The sequence below is a fragment of the Haliotis cracherodii genome, unplaced genomic scaffold (genome assembly GCF_022045235.1).
Source record: "Haliotis cracherodii isolate W230 unplaced genomic scaffold, xgHalCrac1.p SCAF_6, whole genome shotgun sequence".
Classification (NCBI taxonomy): Eukaryota; Metazoa; Mollusca; class Gastropoda; order Lepetellida; family Haliotidae; genus Haliotis; species Haliotis cracherodii.
In genome coordinates, this window is record NW_027266319.1 from 39,659,970 (window position 1) to 39,684,336 (window position 24,367).

The 24,367-nt window shown below is 41.8% G+C and overlaps 1 protein-coding gene across 1 annotated transcript in view; it reads left to right on the top strand.

The window, feature by feature from the left end:
- LOC139444896 (Fanconi anemia group D2 protein-like) overlaps positions 1-24,367 on the top strand; it is a 55,975-nt gene that overhangs the window by 3,017 nt on the left and 28,591 nt on the right. Inside the window, exons 5-25 of the mRNA XM_071225902.1 lie at positions 302-354; positions 1,838-1,885; positions 2,043-2,103; positions 2,426-2,481; positions 3,353-3,440; positions 4,206-4,330; positions 4,791-4,878; positions 5,416-5,520; positions 7,115-7,203; positions 7,834-7,939; positions 8,303-8,476; positions 9,338-9,472; positions 11,698-11,829; positions 12,873-12,980; positions 14,292-14,341; positions 15,681-15,740; positions 16,875-17,040; positions 18,477-18,553; positions 19,242-19,370; positions 21,663-21,763; positions 22,401-22,516. Coding sequence (XP_071082003.1) covers positions 302-354; positions 1,838-1,885; positions 2,043-2,103; positions 2,426-2,481; positions 3,353-3,440; positions 4,206-4,330; positions 4,791-4,878; positions 5,416-5,520; positions 7,115-7,203; positions 7,834-7,939; positions 8,303-8,476; positions 9,338-9,472; positions 11,698-11,829; positions 12,873-12,980; positions 14,292-14,341; positions 15,681-15,740; positions 16,875-17,040; positions 18,477-18,553; positions 19,242-19,370; positions 21,663-21,763; positions 22,401-22,516 — 2,067 coding nt within the window. The remainder of the gene's footprint in view (positions 1-301; positions 355-1,837; positions 1,886-2,042; positions 2,104-2,425; positions 2,482-3,352; positions 3,441-4,205; positions 4,331-4,790; positions 4,879-5,415; positions 5,521-7,114; positions 7,204-7,833; positions 7,940-8,302; positions 8,477-9,337; positions 9,473-11,697; positions 11,830-12,872; positions 12,981-14,291; positions 14,342-15,680; positions 15,741-16,874; positions 17,041-18,476; positions 18,554-19,241; positions 19,371-21,662; positions 21,764-22,400; positions 22,517-24,367) is intronic.

Here is a 24,367-nt window from a genome sequence, read left to right on the forward strand (position 1 = left end):
AGTATAAAACCAAAATCAACCTAGCAAAGGGCCTCTCTACATAAACAAGCATACAAACGCCTATCGCCGCCGTTACCAAAACAAAGGGAAGTAACTGCGTGCTATTTTGGATCGCATTGTTTTAAGTATTGGGATTTAATATTTGTAAAAAAAAGAAAAGAAATATAAATGAAATGTGAGACAGACTTTATGATGATGCGGGCTGTACCTGAGAACCAAGACTATAGGTTTTTTTTAGCCTTAGTTTTCGTAAATATTCTTTCACAGTTGAACATCTACTGATGTGTGTCATGTTTCTCAGGTTGTGGAAGACTTCTTCGAAGGATTCGAGACTTACATTGAAGACACTCACAGGTGAGTTAACAAATATGTTCACTATGATTATCATTCAAATACTTGGCAGTCACACTTTACACCTTGTGATTGTCATACAGAAACCTTTGTAGTTTCACTGCCGGTGATTGTTGTAAGAGGCGACTAGCGGGATCGGGTGGTCAGGCTTGCTGACTTGGTTTGATGCATGTCATCGTATCCCAATTTTCGTGGATCGATGTTCATGATTTCAATCACTGGATTGTCATTTCCAGACTCAATTATTTACAGACTGCTGTCATATAGCTAGAAAATTGCAGAGAGCGATGTTAAACAACAAACAAACAGACAAACATTGCTGGTGGAGTTATCTCCCTTGATTTGATTATAAGTTTCAGGCTCATCTGGTTTCCTTAGTGACATGTTCTGACATCTTTCAAAAAACACATCTGAAGTTAAAGGGCCATACAATTGCCTGGATAGATTAAAGGGAAATGAACTTACTTGCGCTCCTGGTGACTATGTGTTGGCGCCTCTGTTAACATTGTCAGTTGCTAAATATGAATTAGCATATCAATAAACTACTACTAACCTGCAAGGATGAACTACTACCAACCTGCAAGGATAAACTACTACCAACCTGCAAGGATCACAGTTAAGTCAACCCCTGCAAGTTCTAGTGTTACTTGGGATGTTTACAGTGATGATCAACATTAATATTAAGGCAATGATTATTATGTGTCATTTTTAATCCCAGAGAAAAATCCAAATTACCTCCAACATGAACTGGTACAGAATTGTTATCATTGAAAGTCTACTTTTGCACATTTTATGAAAATATGCATTTCCAATTAAATGTTGCCATGGAGATATGGGAAAAACTACCATAGCGATATGTTTAGGTTGCCTATTAGTCAAAGGTGCCACAATACACAGTGCAGAGTTGCGGCCCTTGGGCATGCCAGGAACCTATGATCGTGGGTTTGATTTCCGGTTCTGGGTTTGTCAGCATCATACCCATGCTCTTGGGTTTCACCAAAGTGGTAAACGTCTAAGACCTGCATCACTTCGGACTTTCCTCAGACATTAAGCCGACAAGCATTGAATATTGTGGCATTAAACCCATCTCACTCACTCAACCCATGCCTGCTGTAAAGGACGACTATGCTTGTTTTAAGAGGCAATTAACGGCATTGGGTGGTCAGGCTCACTGACTTGGTTGATGGTTGTCATCGTATCCCAATTGTGTCGATCAATGCTCATGATGTTGATTACTTGATTACGCACGTACGCACACAGACACTTACAATTACATTCGCATACTGCCCCATCCCTGTGCCCCTCCCACCTCCCAGACCGCCATCCTATAGCTGGAATATTGCTGAGTGCGGCGTTAAACAACAAACAAACAACATTAACCAATCAAATACTCATGTTTAGCGTGAGATTCCATGTTCTCTCCTCTGTACCGCTGATGACGAATGTGATTAGCTGATGACTGATGGAATCATTGTTTTACTTTCAGACTAAGCAAGAGTGTAATGGCGACCCACACAGCTCAGGAGTGTGACAGGTGGGCTGGTATAGATAGAGGGTTTCACAAATATCAAACACTGGTATTGATACTTCCCTTTTGATTATGTTTTGATTGGCTGAGGCACTGTTTTGTAATGAAACTTTTTCAGAACTCTGTTAGATGATTTCAGTGACAATGCTTTTTGTGTTTTCAGTGCAAGATATCCTGTACAAGACAGCATGGTGAAAATTCTTTTAGGAATTGATATTTTGCAGGTTGGTATGTTTGATAATTTCACACCTTAACACATATTTTGATACATGAATGAAGTGTGCCACTGATATGTGAGCACCTCTTGATATGTTTTGATTTAAATGAAGAGGAAGGCATTTCTGCTCAAAACAAGAAATTATCTGCTGAACTTTCTGGCTATGTGAGTTTTAATGCCAACTTTTAAAAAATACCCGAGTGTTTGGACTAGACATCTGTTGAGGCAGTGTTAAGTGCTTCCCTCTGATAATTGATGTATGCTTTGGGTATATTAAAAAACGGCTTTCACTACTGTGCTGTGTGTTAGAGTTGACGTTGATGTTGCAGTCCAAGGTGATGAAGCTGCTGCTGGAGAAGCTGCCGCTGTTCATGGGGGATGACGAGTAAGCATGTAGTGCCCACACACTGTGTAGTATGGCTATCACCAAGCTCTGTAGACTTAACTTGACAGGAATGGTGCTTTCAGTTGTCTGATTCAAAGATTTAAATTATTTTCAGCAAATTTAAGAAATTTACAATAAGTATTAATACATGTACAAACTTTGCTGTGCATGCGTGATGAAAATCATCATATACTGGTACTCAGGAATGAGCAGGGGTTTATCTGTTCAAAGGCCAATATACGGCCCTAATATACGGCAGCAAATGTCTGTAAGAATTCCCAAGTTGGAATGAAACATTTCCCAATTCATGCTGCTTTATTTATAACTGATATTATGGCCTAAGGTGACTTGTATTTCACTTGTAACAGGACCAATACTGAAGAAGAGACTTAGATGCATATTTTAACATTCTAGCGTTAAATGCAATGTTAAAATTCAATGTTAACATACCTCTGAATTTAGGAAATTAAGGGCTTAAATAAAATCCTACTTTTAAACAAAGTCATTTTTGCAAAGAGCACTTATTTTGGAATCCTAGATAAATCCCAGATGAGTGTTTGGACAGTGTTTGAATATTGCCTACATATTTTTGGAACATCCAAAATTAGCTTTCTGTTTTAATTGCTAGGACAAAGGGACATGATGAGTCTGATGTGGGACTCTATTTATGTCTATTTATATCGTTTCCTCACACAAACTGTGTGACAAAGGATCTTTGATTGTGTGCAGTATGTTTAATTCACTGATCCTGGAGATAGAATTCTTGTTCCAAAACGTGTGCTGTAATGATCAGAGGATTCAGCCATGTCCCATCATTCTACTCCATAGCTTCTACCCATACTTAAGTTCTTATCATTATGTCCCCTTCCAGTTTTGTGTTTGAGAATGGAGAGAAGATATTCATCCCCCGAGTCCTCCTCAGCCAGTTCCGGTGGCTGGACAGAATCGTCAACTGTAAGGTACGTCATGGTTCTTGTGGCTATAACTACAGTCTCTATTTACATGGGTAACACTGATAATATTTATATGCATGTCAGCAGTTGGTAGAACAGTAATGATCTGTGAAGTACCTGATGTCCTGTTATCTAGCTGGTTTTGGTTAGGTGTTATGGAAATTAAGTTTAAAGCGATGATGCTGACTGTCCTGGTTACCGCTGCCAGACACTGAGTGCTGAGTGTGAGATAGAGACATTGACTCTGAGTAACATGGGTAGCAACTGTAATATACACTATGACATTCAAGTGTGGGGTGGGGTGGGTGGTCACGGTGGCCAGTCATCTTAGGCTCCATACCCATGCTCATGGGTTTTAAGTGGTAAATGTCTGAGACCTGCATCAATTTGGGCTTTCCTACCACATTAATCTGACATGCTGTGATATAACTGGAATACTGTTTAAAGATGTGTGAAGCCCAGACACTCACTCATTGGCTGTCTTGTGCAGGCTGTCATTTGATCTGAGCCTTGTATTTCTTTAAGGACAAAATGATGCAAGAATATTTACCCTTGCTGCTGCTACCGTACTTATCTTTCAACAGTTAGCAACACCTCAGAATTCCTGTTGAACAGAACGTATGTTGTGTATTACCAGTTTATTGTTGTTAAACGGGTGATCTCTTCACGAGCGAGTAATAAATTGAAATATAAAATAATGTTAACAAGACCTGGATATATAGCTCATATACTCTTTGTTTACAGTATGACTTAAATGTATTTCATTTTCAGGAGCTAACAACTAAAATGTTAGAAATGATAGACATCAGCTCACCTGATGTACAAAGGGAGATAATCCTGTGTCTGCCGGAAGTGGTGGAGGACACAGAACATGGTGATGTGGCTAAAGCTCTCAGGTAGGAGTTCTAATCTGTCCTTTGCCTGAAGGTTTCAACTGAAGTACAGTTTGTTCCAGATAAAGACTTTCGCAGTGTTTCCGTTTACCAGTAACTGCGAGTACTTTACCTGTACCACTATTAGTGCTTCCGTCCCAGAGAACCAGTGTACTTGTAACTGAATGGAAACACTGTTCCAGCAGTTTCCTGAGTAATTTGAATACTGTCAGTGAGAAAAACCTGTGAGTCAACTCACCCTAACTTGTCCTTTCACATCACTTTCATCAGATTTACTGCTCACACATGGGCCTAGCTTATGAGAATATGGCTTCTGACTACTTGCTGTAGACACAGTCACAATGTTCGAAACATGTGTTCATAGGATACATTGACATGTTGTTCATGTGGAGAAAGTTTAAAGATAAGTAAGTGTTGTGATGTAAGATTATGATATCTTCATAGGTAATATTGATACTTTCAGTGATATTCTTCTACAAGGCAACCGAATGACAGTTCCGATTCTTGATGCTTTATCAAACCTGGCCTTGAAACCAGAACTTCTAGCCGAGGTATGGCTCAATATTGCCTTACACAATAATTATTGATAGTTGGTATTTGAAAGAACTTTCACAGACTTTGAATTAGGCCAAATTCTGATTGTATGTGTCTGTAATCTCCCAAACATTCCACCCTCCCGGGGATTCCGGAGAAGATAAGGTCCCCAGTAGCCCATGATTGTCTCTTCCCAGGATAAAGAGGAACACGTTATCAGGTTCTGTGACTCACTGGGTGTCATTGTTTCCCAATGTGTGGATCGATGCTCGTCCTCTCATTCACTGGTTTGTCCGGTTGAGACTTGATTAGTTACAGACCACTGTGGTATAGTTGAAACGTCTTACTGCAGCATTAAACACTTCAATTCCCTGCCCTGCCACCAAACATTACATCATATCTTTACTGCAGTACATGTCCGTATTATTGGATGATGAGTCAAGTAACATACAGAAGTCTGTTATAAAATGAATTCGAATGTTGAATCTGAAATGAATAAAGAATTTGTCAGAAAAACTTCATCACTGTTGTAAATATGATGTTTCTTTGTGTAGGTGCGAGGTTCTGTTCTGCAGACATTGTCCTCTGTCGAGATGGATGATCTCCCTGTGGTGGTCAAGTTTCTACTCCAGACGGTCACACCACAGGATTCACTAGAGGTAACAGACGTGTATAGTTGGCGCAGGCAGTCACACTGTTTATTCACTAGAGGTAGCAGACGTGTTTGGTTGTGTGCGAACAGTCACACTGTCAGATTTACTAGAGGTAGCAGACGTGTTTAGCTGTGTGCAGACAGTCACACTGGTGTATTCACTAGAGGTAGCAGACGTGTTTAGCTGTGTGCAGACAGTCACACTGTTGGATTTACTGGAGGTAGCAGACGTGGTTGGTTGTGTGCGAACAGTCACACTGTCAAGATTTACTAGAGGTAGCAGACATTGTTGGTTGTGTGCGAACAGTCACACTGTCAGATTTACTAGAGGTAGCAGACGTTGTTGGTTGTGTGCGAACAGTCACACTGTCAGATTTACTAGAGGTAGCAGACGTGTTTGGTTGTGTGCGAACAGTCACACTGTCAGATTCACTAGAGGTAGCAGACGTGTTTAGCTGTGTGCAGACAGTCACACTGGTGTATTCACTAGAGGTAGCAGACGTGTTTAGCTGTGTGCAGACAGTCACACTGGTGTATTCACTAGAGGTAGCAGACGTGTTTAGCTGTGTGCAGACAGTCACACTGGTGTATTCACTAGAGGTAGCAGACGTGTTTAGCTGTGTGCAGACAGTCACTGGTGTATTCACTAGAGGTAGCAGACGTGTTTAGCTGTGTGCAGACAGTCACACTGTTGGATTTACTAGAGGTAGCAGACGTGTTTAGCTGTGTGCAGACAGTCACACTGGTGTATTCACTAGAGGTAGCAGACGTGTTTAGCTGTGTGCAGACAGTCACTGGTGTATTCACTAGAGGTAGCAGACGTGTTTAGCTGTGTGCAGACAGTCACACTGTTGGATTTACTAGAGGTAGCAGATGTGTTTAGCTGTGTGCAGTCACAGTGGTGTATTCACTAGAGCTAGCAGACATGTTTAGCTGTGTGCAGACAGTCACATTCAAGGATTCACTAGAGGTAGCAGACGTGTTTAGCTGTGTGCAGACAGTCACACTGGTGTATTCACTAGAGGTAGCAGACGTGTTTAGCTGTGTGCAGACAGTCACACTGTTGGATTTACTAGAGGTAGCAGACGTGTTTGGTTGTTGGCAGACAGTCACATTCAAGGATTCACTAGAGGTAGCAGACATGTTTAGCTGTGTGCAGACAGTCACACTGTTAGATTTAATAGAGGTAGCAGACGTGTTTAGCTGTGTGCAGACAGTCACACTGGTGTATTCACTAGAGGTAGCAGACGTGTTTAGCTGTGTGCGAACATTCACACTGTCAGATTCACTAGAGGTAGCACACGTGTTTAGATGTGTGCAGACAGTCACACTGTCAGATTCACTAGAGGTAGCAAACGTGTTTATCTGTGTGCAGACAGTCACACTGTAGGATTCCCTGGTAGTAGCAGACGTGTTTGGTTGTTTGCAGACAGTCACATTCAAGGATTCACTAGAGGTAGCAGACATGTTTTGTTGTGCCCAATCACACACCAAATTATTGATGACGTATTTATTATCTTGATTGTTAATGCATATCTATTTCCGTAGATATATTACAAAATGCATCGATCATCCAGTATATCTTTTTCAACTTTCAACAGATTGTAACGGAAATTCGAGCAAGCATTGATTTTAAACCTTTACCTGCTACCCCAAGCAAGTCCAGCAAAAAAGACAAGATGAAAAAGAGGTGAGAGAAGTAATTTATATCAAGCAAGAATCTATTAGCAGATATGTCTTCTTCCTAGACTGAAACCATTTATTAATGATAAAGTGGATAATTTTCAAGTAGTAATGGCTCAATTCTTACAATATATATTTTGGCAAAGATTATAAAATGTTTGATAAAGATTGAGTAAAATTTATGAAAACAAGAAAATTAATGAAAAAAGCAATGGCAACATCTGGGAACTTGAAGATATGGTCTAAGGGGAGATAACTCTGATTATTCTGAGACAAGTACTGTGGATGGTGGAGAGCAACATCCATTCTCCAGTGTAATCCCTGTTCTACTATGATTAATATACTGGACCCATTCATCGCCATAGCTTCATTTTGAGCCCAATTTGAATGACAGGATGCTAAAACATAGCAGTCCAGTCAAATCACGCTGATGAGAGGGAGAATTTCTGTGCTATAAGTTAGTGAGGAGGAAGATGGGAGAATGAAGCTGTCGTGGTGAATGGGACCAAGGTATTTGTCACAACAGAAGGGAGTAGAGAAGGGAGTGATACATAAATAGTGTCATTACTCTCACATGTTACACACTACTGATACTTGGTGAACTGCATGCACACACACTGTGTGTCTTGTGTTGTAGGACAGCGTCAGATGGCAGTGTGGAGAAGGGGAACGAAGCACTGACATTGGACGCCATCAAGTCCGGCATTCGCTTCCAGAAAACTGTGTCTGAAGCTTGGATAAAGGTAGTGCCCTAGAGGCCAAGTTGTGTTCTGTGTTTCAGGGAATGTTTGGATGTACACATCAGTGAGATACATACTTGTGGTAACCATGGTAACACATGTGGTGTCTCCTTGGGCAAGTGACTTTGTTCGAAATGTGTCTCTGTTATTCTCAGCAGTGAATGGGTAACTGGTAGGATGAGATGGCAATCTGATTGTTAACCTTCTAGCACCTCCCAGGCAGCTTGGGTTGTAAACTCCTCAGGGAGCTGAGAATGATTGTTGAGTGCACACTGATCCTCTGAACCAGGGTAATAATAGTGCTGTGCTTTATAGCGCAATATAAATGGCCTATTATTATTATTATTATTATTATTATTATTATAGGCAATTGACAACCTGAAGGACCCAGCTGATCACAAGGTGATTGACATCTTTGTGCTGCTGATTCTCCACACCACGAACCGCAAGAAGCCAGTCGAGAGCCTCTTCAGGAACAAGATCCGTTCAGGGGCATTTACAGAACCTCTGCTGCAGTCAGCTTTCACTGACCATGCTCAGGTGGGTAATGGTAAAGGTAAACATCTAAGAACTGCATCACCTCTTGCTTTCCTATACCTTGGGGTACACAGCACTGCCTCTCATATTCCTTGGGCACTCCTCGTTTGTTTGTTGTTTAATGCCGCACTCAGCAATATTCCAGCTATATGATGGAGGTCTGTATATAATCAAATCTGGACCAGACAATCCAGTGATTGACATCATGAGCATCGATCTACGCAATTGGGATGCAATGACATGCATCAAGCAATTTAGCAGTCCTGACCACCCGATCTCGTTAGTCACCTCTTACGTCAAGCATGGGTTGCTGAAGACTAATTCTAACCCGGAATCTTCATGGGGCCACATTCCTGGCAATCAATACTAACTGTCCTGTTCCTGTTCAGATGTGCAGTGATCGCCTCCGTGGTCTAGTGGTAGAGTGTCCGCCCGGAGAGCGGAAGGTCCGGGGTTTGATCCCCAGCTGCTTCATACCAAAAGACGCTAAAAGATGGTACCTTTTGTTACCCTTCCTGGCACACCTGGCATTAAGGGGCCAAAACAAGGACTGGTCGGCTCGGAGTCAGTATACTGTGTCTGAGTGGGGTATTCATGTTCAACTGCGGCATGGTATCTCAATGGGCTAGTGCTATGCAATTGGCGTTCGTCTGGACCAGTACAAGCAGCCACACACACACACACACACACACACACACACAGACACACACACACACACACACACACACACACACACACACACACACACACACACACACACACACACACACACACACACACACACACACACACACACACACAAACACGTAGTGCATACATGTAGCTCTATAAGTGAAGTTAAACCCCACGTCATGTTGTCTCCAGATCCTGCGAGGTTACTTCCCGTCTGTACAGTCGCTAGCCGAGGTGTTACTGAGGTCCCCAGAGCCAGGGATCTGCTACTTCGCCTCCGCTATGTATCGACATGCCTTTGCTGTGTTCGACAGCTACTGTAAACAGGTAATAATAGTCTTCAAGGTCTTAACTATCTAAATGTCTGTGGGAAGATGCAGACATGGTCGCCTTACTTCTGCAGAGTAAGCAAATCACTTCAACCTCATTGTTGAACCTTTGGGGTATCAATTACAGGTGCAGCTGCTAGAGGTGAACTGCAACATCGGTACACCGGTGCATCTTGAGTGTATGTGCGACTATCCCATGCATGATACTAGATTTTTTTCTGTATCGATACAAGACTAAAATATATTACTTTCTTATCATTTCATGACGCCTGGCGTTGTTGTCTCTCAAATATTGCAAAATGTGTTGTAATTAGTGTTTCAATTTCACTACTAAACATAGCTGCTATGAACATGTGTACAAAGTAGACTTCCTTTTGAACCTGCCAAGTTGCCACGCAATTTGATGTGAATATGCATATCACAATGCATGTCGTTTTTAAAGATTTTTAAACTAATCCTATCACACGCTATGAATTTTGTCCTCCTCCTTTTGATCCTGGTGTGGAAATGTACTAGAAGTTTCCAGCTTAAAAAACATTTCACCTAAACTCATCCCAATATCACCATGGCCATGACCAAAACAAATGGGTCACGCACTACGATGCTGTGCATTGTGACCCTAAGTGACCTGATCACCTGACACAACTTGCCACATCAATCTCTTCTCATCGCAAAGGTATGGGGAAAGTTGAATGAGAATTATTATTTGTTTTGTTTATTAATCTACCTCTGCCAAATACTACTTCTTATAGCACACATTACAATGGATGAACATCCAGTTTGCAAAAACTGCAGGCCCAGTCAGTGAAGTTATCACAACGATGTTCACAGTATTCTAAATTATCCAAGGAAGATTTCCATAATTATGTTTGCAAGTGTCACACTTGACGAGCGATCAAAGTCTGCCACTAAAGACGCAGAACACTGGCGTTCACCTAAAGAGAAACCAAAGAGAGTTACCCAGAAGGCAGTCCATTCTCAGGTTGCTGTGGTCAATCAGCCCAAGTCGTCTACCATCACATCGCTATCGGTGGAGGGCGACACCGTGTATGATAGTTTTCTGTATGAAGATATTCCTGCCAAATCTAACACCATGCCCGGTTCCTGTGCCCTTGACAACGCCCAAGTGGTTTCGTCATTGGCTACTGAAGATCATCACAGTGTTCTTACTAAAGATGAATCTTCTACACAAGATATGACAATCACCACAAGATATGAGAGTCGTCCTACATCTCCCACACTGCAACGTATGGACAAATTAGGGATGGGATTACTGATCCCTCACAGAATAAATCTGCCCCCCCAGGCTGTGCAGGGACAATCACCGACTGCTATGAACAATGTTTCATGCTCTTCCTCGCCTATTCCACAAGGAAGAAAAAGTCGGGATCTCACGCAATAAGGATTGATAGTCGGATCAACATTGACCCAAGGGCCTGATTCATCGCAGCAGAAGGATTGACATCGACCATCGGATCGATATCACTCTGAGGAGGACTCTCAATCAGACAAGCGGATCAACATGACATTTGGATTGACTTCATACTGAGGAGCAAGGTCAATCAGAACATTCAGATCGCCATCGACATTCGGATTGCCATGGACATAAAGACAGGTCACATTTGGATCCACAGCGACATTCAGTTCGACATCTGCCAGGGGATCTACTTCAACATGTCGATTCTGATCAACCTGGGGATCGACATTGCAGCTGGGATCGACATCGGTACCCCTCACCTACGGTTAGCTATCAACATATCGACTTCTACCCTTTTGCTTCTTCACAGTTCCGCCAGCCTGTCGGAGAGAGAATGATGTGGCAGGTTATCATGGTTATGTCAGGTGATCAGGTCGCTTAGGGTCGCAACACGCAGGATTGTAGTGTGTGACCCATTTATTTGGGTCGTGACCATGGTGATGCTGGGAAGTGTTTTTGAAGCTGGAAACTTTGTTCTAGGACGTTTGCACGCAGGGATCGAGAAAAGGAAGAAGAAATTCATAGAGTGAGATAGGATAAATGTAAAAAATATACAATTTATAAGAATATTTTCAATTTTTCTGGGAGCATTTTTGTTGTTTGAATTAAAAAAGTTTAGATGTGTGGTCAAAGGGGAGGTATAATCCATAATCCAAACCACAAGAACTCATCGAGTCCTAATGATTTGAACTTTCTTCAAAGATGTTTCATATGTGTGTAACTAACCATTTGTGTTGCCTCTCCAGGAGATTGTTGGGAACCTGGTGACACACATTGGCAGTGGTTTTGCAGGCGAGATCGACAGCTCTCTGGACATTCTCTCCGACCTGGTACACCACCACCTCTCCAGCATGGCTCCCTTCGCTATCTTTGTCAAGGTTAGAATAGACACTTCTTTGGAAGAAACACCATCTAAATGATCCAGTTCATGGTATGCTTAGCATTCTGCCAAGAAATATATGATAATTTAGCTGAAATATCATGATCAGTTTTCTCATAGTACTGTAGTTTTTATACAGAAAATATCACGGAAAATATGCATGAGATCCACATTCAGGATGGCAAACATGGAGAATCTGTCTGTTTGTCTGTCAAGTGAGACCTTGTTAATTCGTATGAAGCAGTTCTCTATAAATATTCCGGATTAAGCCTAAAAAAATAATAGTCTTGGTTCTCAGGCTCTACCCACATCATCAGAAAGGCTGCCACACATTTTGTTTTTAATTCCATTTTTTTATTTTTTTATAAAAAATCCTAATACTTATGAACAATGCGGTCCAATATTGTGCGCAGTTACTTGCCTTGACATGCGCACTGGTTTACATCTCATGTTGTGGTCATGGCGGCAACAGGAGTTTGTATGCTTGTTTATGTAGGGAACCCCTTTCCCAGGTTAATGGTACAGAACTGTTTATCTGGTGACATACTAGTTCGAACAAGCCAAAAAATCACCACCTGCCCGCACTAAAAGACAAAAGTCTGCCTGAGAACCAATTCTTTTATTTTTGTTAAGCCTAACAAATAGATCGTTTAAAGCTAGACTTTTATGTTGAATGCAGATGTTTCTAAGCTATTATGAACATGACTTTAGAATCTTCATGCTATTGTTTCTTACAATTGATCATGGAGCCAGCTTCCAGGTTGTACCTTGATAGAACAGCCTATGGATGAATCATTGATACACCGTCCCTGTTAGATACTGTTCTTAATACAGTTAGTTTATTTCAAAATGTATCTAACCCTCTTTTGCTTTTGGATTACGTTTTGAAAAACGCTCGTAATTAAGACGGTATCTTACGTGACTCGTTTAGTAATGTATGTGTGTCTAAATATATATACCAGGTATTGCACATGAATAATCTGCAACAGTAAATATAAATGTTATATACAAATATATATCTGAACCATTGTGTAATTTCAGGGATTTCTTGACTACTTCGACAACCGTTCAATGACGCAGATTCGTAAACTTTATGCCATGTTGAGTCGTCTAGCTTTCCACAACCCAGATGATGGTGGACTTATACAGGTCAATATGAACTAACATTTCATCTGGATTGATATTGAATTACCTACATCGTGAATGTTATTGATGCCATGTACAAATACCTCTGTTGGTGATTCCTAGTCAATATTCAGAGCTGCCAACCATTACGCTTTGGCATAATAATCATGCTTTTGAGCCTAAAAATATGTTATTACACTTATCCGACCCAAATTATGATTTTTTACATTTTTTTTCACGAATTATTGACTTGCATATTCTATCACAGAGAGCAAATTGTAAATGCACCGATCATGTGAAGCATTCTACAGGAGATAATTGCATGTACAACAATATATATCTTTGGACCTCGAAAAAACACATTGTCTCTCTGCAATACTGTTAATATCGTCACATGATGAATTTTCGAAATCTGTGGAGCTTTGACAACGTGTTTCGACATGAATGCAGTGTTTCCGACACCGTTTTTTGTTGCCCCCGCACAGCAACTTGGATTAAATGCTTTCATAACTGATTTATAATCTATAATTACCGAAGTTGTTCAGAATACAACATGGTTGTTTGAAATGTGGCCCCTATTTTTGAGTACTTTTTTTATGTTGATGTCCAAATGTGGAAGCAAACACAAGCATTTTTCCACATGAAATTATACTTTTCTATCCAACTGATTTCTCCAGTGCTTCATTTAGGGTTGGCATCTCTGAATAGTTTTTTTTTTTTTTTGAAAGGCATCTGTCTGCCTATTGCAGTCTATGCCATTTACTTTTGAGCCAACTTGTCTTTTAAGCATCACTCACTGGGATACTTTATTACTCAAAAGAAGTTAACTGATTCTTTCATATTACTGTAGGTAATCTGTCGTACCATGACATAAGAGAACACCTGACTGTTTTCTTTTTTAACTTCTTCTGAGTAATATATACAGACTATCAATAGCTTGAACTTACTTGAACAAAGAAATGTTACTTTTGGCTTCAAATTTGGACTAGTGTCTAATGTGTTTTTGTTTATGATTGACTCATGTTATATGTTACATATAAAGGTATTACTTGCCTTGGATGTGAAGTGTATGGTTCCTGGAATTTCATTTTCATTTTCCTAGGCCTGGAATAGTTTTGGAAAAATAGAAAATTGTTATAAGGCATGGAAAAGTCATGTAAATATTTTTATCCCGGTATTTTTTTTCAGTGATTTGTCAGTGAGAGGGCAATACGTATAACCTAGCCATCGACCATTTTCTGTATTCTGAGTTGAAGTTTGAATTGTGTTGATATGATATCATGAAAAACAGGCCTAATACTGAGGTAAAGACATGGAAATGTGGCCTGCTTTCAGGATGATCTTCACATCATCATCAGGAAACAGCTGTACAACAGCAGCCTCAAGTAGGTGGAACAGTCATTGTGTTTGGGCTGGGCTGGGTAACTCAGATACCCACAGGTACCCACAGGACTACCCGTGGTTAGTCATGTGTTATATAACTAGGAATCTATGGGTATACCACAAGATACTAATGTTAACATTTCTTTCTGACTATGCACGCATTCCTTCTGACTTTCATATGTTTGAATAAAGATAAAACTTCAGTCAACTTCAGTGTATGCATGACCAGATCGTTTTATATGTGCATGTAAATACATTTTGCCAGGGCTACGGTCAAACTTTTCCCACTCAGACGTTTTGTACCTATCTCTTGTGACCAACAGCGGGTACCTGGGTAGGGTTGGGTAATAGGGGGGTGGGTACCCGGGTAGTAAATCTGGACCCGTCCCAGCCATCACCATTTCTTATGGCTGATATTTTAAGTGGAGTTTCAGTTATACCACAACATGTCAGCTTAACATGAGAGAGAAAGCTGAGCATGCTTAGACATTTACTTCTTTGATCAAACTCACCAACATGGGTATGGTCCTCATAAGCCAATAAATATCATTAGAGCAAATGTGTGAATGAAACCCATGATCATAGAATTGTGGTGCTTTAAACACCAGCCACCCGTGCCGTGCCCCTTGTGTAATTGGAGAATTCTATAGCGGTTGTATTGCAATTGGTTACATAGTTACTTCTGAAGTCATTCCCCTAGAGAATCGGGTCCATGTGTGTAAGCATCGTTTATGGTTGTAAATGTGTTGTAATCATAATACATGTAGCTGATCGATGTCTTTGTACCCACTGATGTGGATCTACCACCAGTATACCGGGCCAAGACTGGATTATAATGCCCCACCACGAATGGGTGCTGTCCATCCGTCCTTCCGTCTGTCTGTCAAAGAACTAAAAAAACATAAGAGATATCTTAACCAAACTTGGCACATAGATCGGTCTTGTGGTGAACTGGTGCTTTTTGATAGCTGGGGATGTTAAAAAAATATTTTTTTTGAGGGGAACGATTTTGACTGAAAATGGCGGTAGTGCTCATTTCCGGAGCAGATCTTGAAAACCAAGCAATATTTCTTGCCTTGACTGACATACTATAGACCACACTTCAATCCAGTATTCAGGAGAGGAACAGAGAAAGCTGTTGAGAAACAAATTGTATTGTTATTGTTAGTTTGGCGAGTTGTGTGCAAGTTACAATGTGGCTACTCCAGACTGACACGAACACATGGACCTGCACTGTGTTGACGTTAAGGTGACCACTGGTGTCTGGAGGCTGGGAAGTACAATCTTCAGGATTGTGTTGGCCATGTTTTATTCAGCTGTGTGGTTTCATCATTGTTTCAGGTATAAACGCATGGGAGTGATTGGTGCCATCATGGTTGTCAAAAGTATTGCATACGTCCGGTAAGTGTACGCAGGGAGTAGGGGTTGTGGCTAACATGGATCTTTGCTCATACTAGCAACCACTGGTTGGTCTTGATTTGTTTACAAGCCATTGTGATATTGTAGTGTGGTGTGGTGTGGTGTGGTGTGGTGTGGTGTGGTGTGGTGTGGTGTGGTGTGGTGTGGTGTGGTGTGGTGTGGTGTGGTGTGGTGTGGTGTGGTGTGGTGTGGTGTGGTGTGGTGTGGTGTGGTGTGGTGTGGTGGGGTGGTGTGGTGGGGTGTGGTGGGGTGGGGTGGGATGGGGTGTGGTGGGGTGGGGTGGGATGGGGTGGGGTGGGGTGGGGTGTCGTTGTGTGGTGTGTGGTGTGGTGGGGTGGGGTGTCGTGTGTCGTGTGTGGTGTTGTGTCATGTAGTGTTGTTGACTGCTGTTTCAAACAACACTTACTTATACACTACTCAATATCTATATTTTAATTAACAGTACCTCATGCAGGCTGAATCACAATTTTTCATCATCCTCGTCTTGTATGTTTCTGTATCAACTTCATGATAAATTACGTATGTCTACATTAATGCTGCCTGGGAGAATTATGGTGGGGTGGAAGGTAATATGATTGAAAACCTAGTGCCTTATAAGGCAACTTGGGTGGTATACTGCCAAGGAAGCAGAGAATGAAATTTGAATTTCTATTAAATAGCACTATTAAATCAGCATCAGTCTGGACTAGTACAAGCAGACACACACACACGTGTGCATGCATTCATGCATGTCGCTATGTAAGTGCATTACATTGGATGCAATGTTAAACCCAATTTCACCTAAGCTCACCTCACTAGGGGTGGTAGTGGTAGTGAGAATGAAATTTGAATTAGTAGTCATATCTGTGGTAGTATGATGCCCAGGGAGCTGAAAATTAAATTTGAATTAGTAGAAGTGGTAGTAATGGAGGTATCATTATTATAACCACATAATACAGCACTCCTGATGGACAGGGCATTTACTATGTTTTTACTGCATAAGTGTCAAGAATAAGATCACTTTCCCAACCTGAAATTGACTTGTCATCCCAAAACAAAACAGTGTTTTTGTTGATTTAGACTTGTTGTTAGAATTGATATGCAACATCATCAAACAGTTTCCCTGCTGTGTTGCAGCTCTGACCAGTCTGAGAGCACCATCAGTGACGACAAGCTGAAGGAGGTGGTGCACCTGCTGCAACTGGTCCGAACCAGCAGCACCGGCAGCCCCGAGGCCACCTGCCTGTTTCTGGATGAACTGTCGTCTGTCATCAGTAAAGGCAATGTAGACCCTAAAGTTGTGGTAGGTGACACTTACAGACATGGAGGTTATCCCATCCGTGTGTTCTCATATCACAACGTGTGTCAGAAGGGTTGTACTTCGTAAAGCGAGTGCGAGGGATATTCATGTATTCTGAGAGTTTTGTAATATCAACATAAGACACGGTAGGATACGCACACATTTGACGCAATGTCTATAGAGTAGACACTTTATTTCTGCATGTATTACGTAGCTGTAATTAGGAAGTAACCATTTTTTTAGGTTAGGTTACTTTTGCTGCTCAATTTGTATGCCCATTTAATGTATCTGGTCTTATGTATACCTTACTATGAGCAATGGCTTTGGATTGGAAATAAGGATCACCGCTCTAGTTCTGACAGCTCTTATACTATCGATATATATATATAGTGTATATATTATATTATATTATATATATACTGTATTGATAGGTATGCTTATATACACACACACACACACACACACACACACACACACACACACACACAGAGACTGTATTCATAGGTATGCTTTGTAGGCCATTATATCTCAACTTGCATTCTGAACTTCTTATTCCTGTTCTAAGGGACACAGCAGACCTAGTTATTGAAATACTATTTTGTTGCCGGGGAGTAAATATGTCTGCTCATATGTTGTACTATGGTGTTCTGTGTGAGTGCCCTCCAACTGGTGCGGAACACCCCAGCCACTTCACAAATGTAACTATTCAGAAGGGATGGGTATTGGAGGCTTAAAGTGTATCAGGGGGTCACGGGTGTCCCAGTCGTCTAAGGCGCCGTGATTCACTGTGCAGAGTTGCGTCCCTTGGGCACGCCAGAAACCTATGATTGTGGGTTCGAATCCCGGTTCACCCCATTTATGTTTCTAGGTTTGTCAGCACCATACCCGTGCTCGTGTGTTTCACCGAAGTGGTTAACTTCTGAGACATGCAACACTTCGGGCTTTCCTCCAATATTAAGCTGACATGCCATGATATAACTGGAATACTGTTAAAAGTGATGTTAAACCCAACTCAGAATGAATTTTTTTAATAGTGTATCACAATATTTTGCAATGCACGAGGCCATATTGCAATATTTATCACGATAAATTGTATAATTCTAATTTTTAAATTCAGAAGCAGTCTTATACACTAAGGTATGAACTGAAGTGCATAAATGGAACAAAACAAGATGCTGATACAACGTAATGTTTACTCAATAAATACGCAGCTATCTTTGGGCCCCAAATTCTTGCTCCTGGGCAGCGAAGGCATTTGGCAAGTGTGTAATGTTAAACACATGATAAATATCCCAATTTGAAATCGCCCGATACATCGAGCATGAACAAATCATATTGTGATACATATCGAGGATAGAATGAACCTCAAGTTACCGATATACCTCACACCGTTACTATTCACTGTGTTGAAGATCTCACTGGCAGTATTCCTGTTTCAGCACTGGATTTCTGAGAACATGATAGCAGATTTCCAGGATGATTTTGTGGTGGACGTTGAAGAGAGCTTCATTAAGCAGTAAGTGTGAGATGTGATAATTACACCATGGAATCTCCGTAACTACTGTCATAACAGCAGGTGTTTGTGCGACAGAATACTCTGTGAAGGTGTTGGTCACTATGTGAATAGGGGGCACGGGTGGCCAAGTCATCTAAGGCGCCACGAATGGCTGTGCAGATTTGCGTCCCTTGGGCACGCCAGAACCCTAAGGTTCGAATCCAGGTTTGCCCCAATTATGTTTCTAGGTTTGTCAGCACCATACCTGTGCTCGTGGGTTTCACCAAAGTGCTAAACGTCTGAGACCTGCATCACTTCGGGCTTTCCTCCCACATTAAGCTCACTTGCCGCGATATAACTGGAATAATGTTAAAAGCGGCGTTAAACCCAACTCACTCACTCACTCGTTCACTCACTCGTTCACTCACTATGTGTATACTCACTGGTGAAGTTGTATGACTTCAAAGCATGTGTTCATACTATATGTCTGAATGTACTTGTACATTTTGATGCTAGACCTGTTTACCTTGAATGAGATTCTGCCAAATTAAAACAAGATTGTTATTGTCGACCTATGATTCAGAAATATGGTGTGTAAGTCTCCTGAAATGGTTCAGACAAATTGTGCAATCTGTATTCATCAGCTAAGCAAAGGGAGAGCACTCTCAGATTTCATCAGTTGAATCTATGATTCTTGGACCTGTTGCAGGGATCACATGGTTCCTCTGCAAGATATGTACAATCTGAATGAGGACACGGACAGTTCTATAGCCATCAACCTGCTGCCGCTTGTAGTGGCTAATCACAAGAAGAAGGCCAACACAAAGGAAAGTGCAAGGTGGGGGAAACACTCAAATTATGCTGTGACGAGTTCATTGATTGTCATTACAAGTGTACACAATAATCTGATAGCAATGGCTTGGTAGGTATTTAGACAATGTCGTATTTTAGCTCATCCTGCTCATACAAATTACTAATTGCTTGTCTCGTCTTATTCTGAAAAGGTAGTGGAAACTCCTGTGCTGTGTTCACAAAAACAGAGAAAAACACCTCACACAAAAGCACCCCTCAGCCGCGTAGCGCCACCTGATGCGCATGACCAAGCTGGTGCACTTGTCACTTTCTCATTTTTGCGCCAACTGGGTGGATGGGCTAAATTTCTGTTTTCATAATGCAAGCCACCCTTTCAAAATCAATAGATTTTATTTAAATATTTTGCTTGGATTACCTTTTTCAAACCTTTCTTCTTCATACTATAACTGTATTTTTCTACTTTGGCTTTATTTTTTTTACTAATTTCGTAATCGGACACAGTCTTTGCTGTTCACACTATCTGAGACATCGCCACTGAAGATAATGCCGGGATTCACCAGTTCCGCCCCTTAGTGGTCGATCAATCGAAGATAACTAGATTCAAACTCGCCCCAAATCCCGCAGACTAGTAGATGTCAGGTAACTGACACATAACCACCGACCAATAGTCCATGCTCCCCTGTTTTACTATGTAATTTGGAACATGAGTGAAACGATTGTGTCAAGATTATGCCCTCCGACAGTATACTGTGTCTGAGTGGGGTATTCATGTTAAACTGTGGCATGGTATGTCAGTGGGCTAGTACTATAAAATCGGCATCAGTCCGGACAAGTACAAGCAGCCACACACGTGCATGGATGTTGCTATATAAGTGAGATAATCTTGAATCTGACATTAAACCTAATTCGCCTCACCTCAGCCATCCCCGCTTCTAGTACAGTCAAGTCCCGTTAATCCGACATCGATGGTTGCATATGATTGTCGGATTAACGAGTATGTCGGATAAACGAAATTTAGTAGTATCAACGTTCGTGATCGAAAATCAAACAACTACACGATAGATAATGATTCAAACACGTTATAAAAAATATGAAATATATATTCATATTGTTATGTTAAATTATTGGCGGAATATTTTTTCTAATCATTCAACCTCTAAAGTTTAACACAAAACAACTGTTACAGACTGTTTGACAGATTCAAAATACTTTAAAAAGCATAGTCTGAAATGGAAGTCGCAACTTTGAAACTGGTACCCAAAGCTTAAGAAAGCTGCTTTCTAAGTGGCTAACGTCGACTTCCTGTTGGTCATTTCATTGGTAGGTCATAGTTCGCGAAAGGTTGTTCTGACGTGACTTGTAATGGGATGTCCTGGTCGATAGGGAGAACTTGTATCTGATTTTAATAAGATTGAGGTAATCTATGCATGTGAATTATCCTGTTTTCTTTATTTAAAGCATTAATTGTTTATTGTTAAGCATGTTTATCGCTGCAGCCGTTGTAATATGCAGCTACCAGCCGACTCGCCTCGCATCAAAACACTGGCTGTGTACTCGCGGGCAGATGACCACGGAGTACGCTGATCACTTTGTCGGATTAACGAGACTGATTAATGAGTGATTTCGGTATTTCGTTGCAAATTAGGTGTGTCTGAGTCGGAGTGCGAGAATGTCGGATTAACAGGACTAAATAGGGCTGAATCAATCGGTTCCCATCATTTGTGTCGGATAAAGCCGAGTGTCGGATTAAAGAGTGTCGGATTAACAAGACTTGACTGTATATGTGTTAAGGTAGTAAGGGTAAGCGAAATGAGAGGGTGACGAGTGTACCGGTTTGTTCACAACTTCCTGTGCTGTTGAGGGGCACCTTTGGGTGAGATGGTTTTCTCTGTTCTCCGGGAACACAGCACAGGAATTCCCACTATCTTTTCGGAATGAGATCAGATAAGTAATTAGTATAAGTCAGGGTAAGTATAAATGATGTTTTAACCCTAAGAAATACATTTTAGTCTTTGCAATGATCAAGATATTTAGAGTTCAGTGGAGGTTGTGTGGAGGTTACGTCAGTGTAGTTTATTTTAAAATGCTTATGTTTTATTTCTAAATTTTGATGTTTTCTGTTTTGGCTTCAAATTTGAGCAATTTAACCTCATAAAGCAACATGTTGAGCCAGTTTGCACTAAGAGTAAGACTTGGCTGGGATTTCTATCAGAAAGGCTTTCAACCATCAGCCTCCAATCCAGCCCCAGTAATTCTGTGATTATTCATCCACTAGGATGTGGTGTGAGTGTGTATTGTAGAATACATCCCTTTCCAGCGGGCCGAACCCCACGTGTCTGTCTCCACACTTCCGGCTGGTCCACATCTGTGAAAAGGTACAAAATGGCGGTGATCTGGAGGGTATTGATGCATTACTAGGTGAGTAGGAAGCTACATTGTGTCAGTGGTACTAAGCTGATTAGCAAATTTGTATATAAAAAAGTTCTCAAGGCATCTTTAGCTTATGAATTATCTAGAAGTTGAAGAGTAAATAACAAAGTGTACAACTTTATGGAGAACAACTCCTGATTTATTGCATATAGTGACGTTTCGATGTAGATGAGCAACCCACCAAAGGAGTGATCTATAAGATTACTTGGGACTGTGGTGCCTCATACATTGGTGAAACCTCCTGCCCAGTAGATACCTGGATTGAAGAACATAAAACTTCAACAGCCAAAGCAGACGACAACTTGGCCCTCTCAGACCACCAGCAAAAATTTTCAAGCCATTGAATTCAGTTTGACACAGTCCAAATCCACTCAACCAAACACCAGGACTTTAGTAAAAGAAAACTCACAGAAGCCATAGAAATCTTCCGTCACAAACCTTTGATCAACTGAGATCAAGGGTATTTCATCTCGTTTCTGAAGAGCTCATCAAGCAATTGGCCTTTGTAATAGTAAATTGGCTTGTCACAGTTTTTTAATTCTTTTTATCCTTATCCTTACTGTACATCTGGCTGTGTGTCACATATTAGCTGTATTCTGTACTGACAACCATGTGTTTGTGGTAGGCTGCCCTGTGTACACAGTCAAGGAGGAGGTGTATGAGAAGTACGAGTCACTGTCCCACAAGGAAAAGGATGTGATCTGCACCACACTCTTCCACAGCCTGAACTGGTTCCGTGAGGTGAGTCAGGAACAGTGTCTCAAAGCTTCGCAATATTAATGACTTGAATAGTGATTTGTCTAATGTGTCAATTTCGTAAAATATAATAACTCTATTGTTCAGATACAGCTCAACATTATATTTCTTTGTGTCCACCTATAAGATACCTAAATTACCCCAATGAATGATTTTTGTGAGATAAATCACATAACTGACATTACACTGAACAGCATATTTTGTGGGGAAAAACTATTAACTGATCATAATCCTGATTGAGAATAGCGTTTATTTCTTTAGCAATTTGTAGACCTTTTTTTTGCACATGGCAACTTGAGGCAGCATTTTTCTTTTTTTGGTTTATGGTTAAAATTACATTAAGTAATACGTTACCACTGTTATACCGAGGCTGTTGTCTCCCACAACTGCTGCTATAGCGAAATCTACCACAGAGATCTCAATTACCTCATGCAGCACGTGCGTAGCCACCTAGCTGCCATGTGACACCCTTCACTCTTGTCTCTTCGCTTGCTCTAGCAAGACGTACAATAAACTGCTCAAGCGTTCCTGTTTCTCCGACCATTCGGTGATATTTATTACTGTTTATTCTCTCTAATAAACTGTGCTTTTACGGGGCGTTTGCTGTAACTACGCTTGGAAATATTTTTCCCGCCAAAAGGAAATATTTTTCCCGCCCTTTTTTTCTATATACTTGCGGGGTGTCTCGTATGCACGTTGCGTCTTACGTTCCCCTGTTCTAGTATATCTTGGAGTTTTTACATCACTTATTCCTCTATATGTTATATGTGTATGTTCTATATTCCCATTGCTCGTTTATTTTCTCGTGAAAATACTCGTTTGTGACTATTTGTGGTGCGTGTGTTGTAACCATGTTTTGCTCTTTGTTCATAGTACAAACAAAATGTCTGACATGGATGTTTCGCCGTCCTCCACCCCCTCTACCCCCGCAACCAGGAGCTGCGGGGTGTGCCGCAAGCGAGCGCTACCGGCTGTATGTGCAGTCCGTTATGACCTCTTTGAGGACATGCCCCTGGCCGGTACCGCGGGGAATCCACGACTGTGGGTTCCTCCGAGGTATACGATGAGTCTTCCGACATGGCTTTCCCCGCATCAAACTTGCTGCGCGGTATCAAGCCTTCCTTGGAGAACGCCTTTGCGGCGGCCTCCGGTCGGGGTCTCCCGTTGCCTCCGACGTCGTGGAGAAAGGGTTTATTCCCGGTACATGACCTTGCCTTTCCCGAGGCTGGTCCTACCGCGGAGGCCCATGTTGAGCGGTTGGGTGTCCGTGCCCCACCGGCTGCTACGGTAACGCAAGCTACCTTGCACCAGCTGGACGCCCTCGCTCGGCACTCCATGTCTCACGGAGACACTTACTTGGCTGCAGCGGCCAGTCTGGTCGAAGGTTCTCCCACGGACCGTGACCAGCGCATTTACAACTGCCTGCTCAGTTTAAATGCTTCCCTGGAGTACGTTGCCGAGGACTCTCGGCACACACTTGCTCTTGTTGAGTCCCTGCATAGGCGCCTGGGTGCCGCTCCTAACCGGAGCGCGCCCCAGGCTGCTGCGGCCGGTAGGTCTAGGGGGTCGGGTTCTTCTTCCTCTGGGAAGTAGCCCCGCCCTGAGGGCTCCGGTATGGGCAATCAGCTGCCCTTTCGCGGGAAGACGGGGAACTGGGGGAAGCCCAAGTCGTCTAAGGACGGCAAGGGCCCCTCCAGGTGACTCTCATTGGAGGGGTTCGTATGCCGACAGCGCCAACTTCGGTTGGCCCTTAGGCGAACCCGAGTCACTTGGCCCTGGACAGTTGCGCCTGCCGCAGCCTGTCAGGGCCCCCTCTCCTTCCCCAGTGGGAGCCAG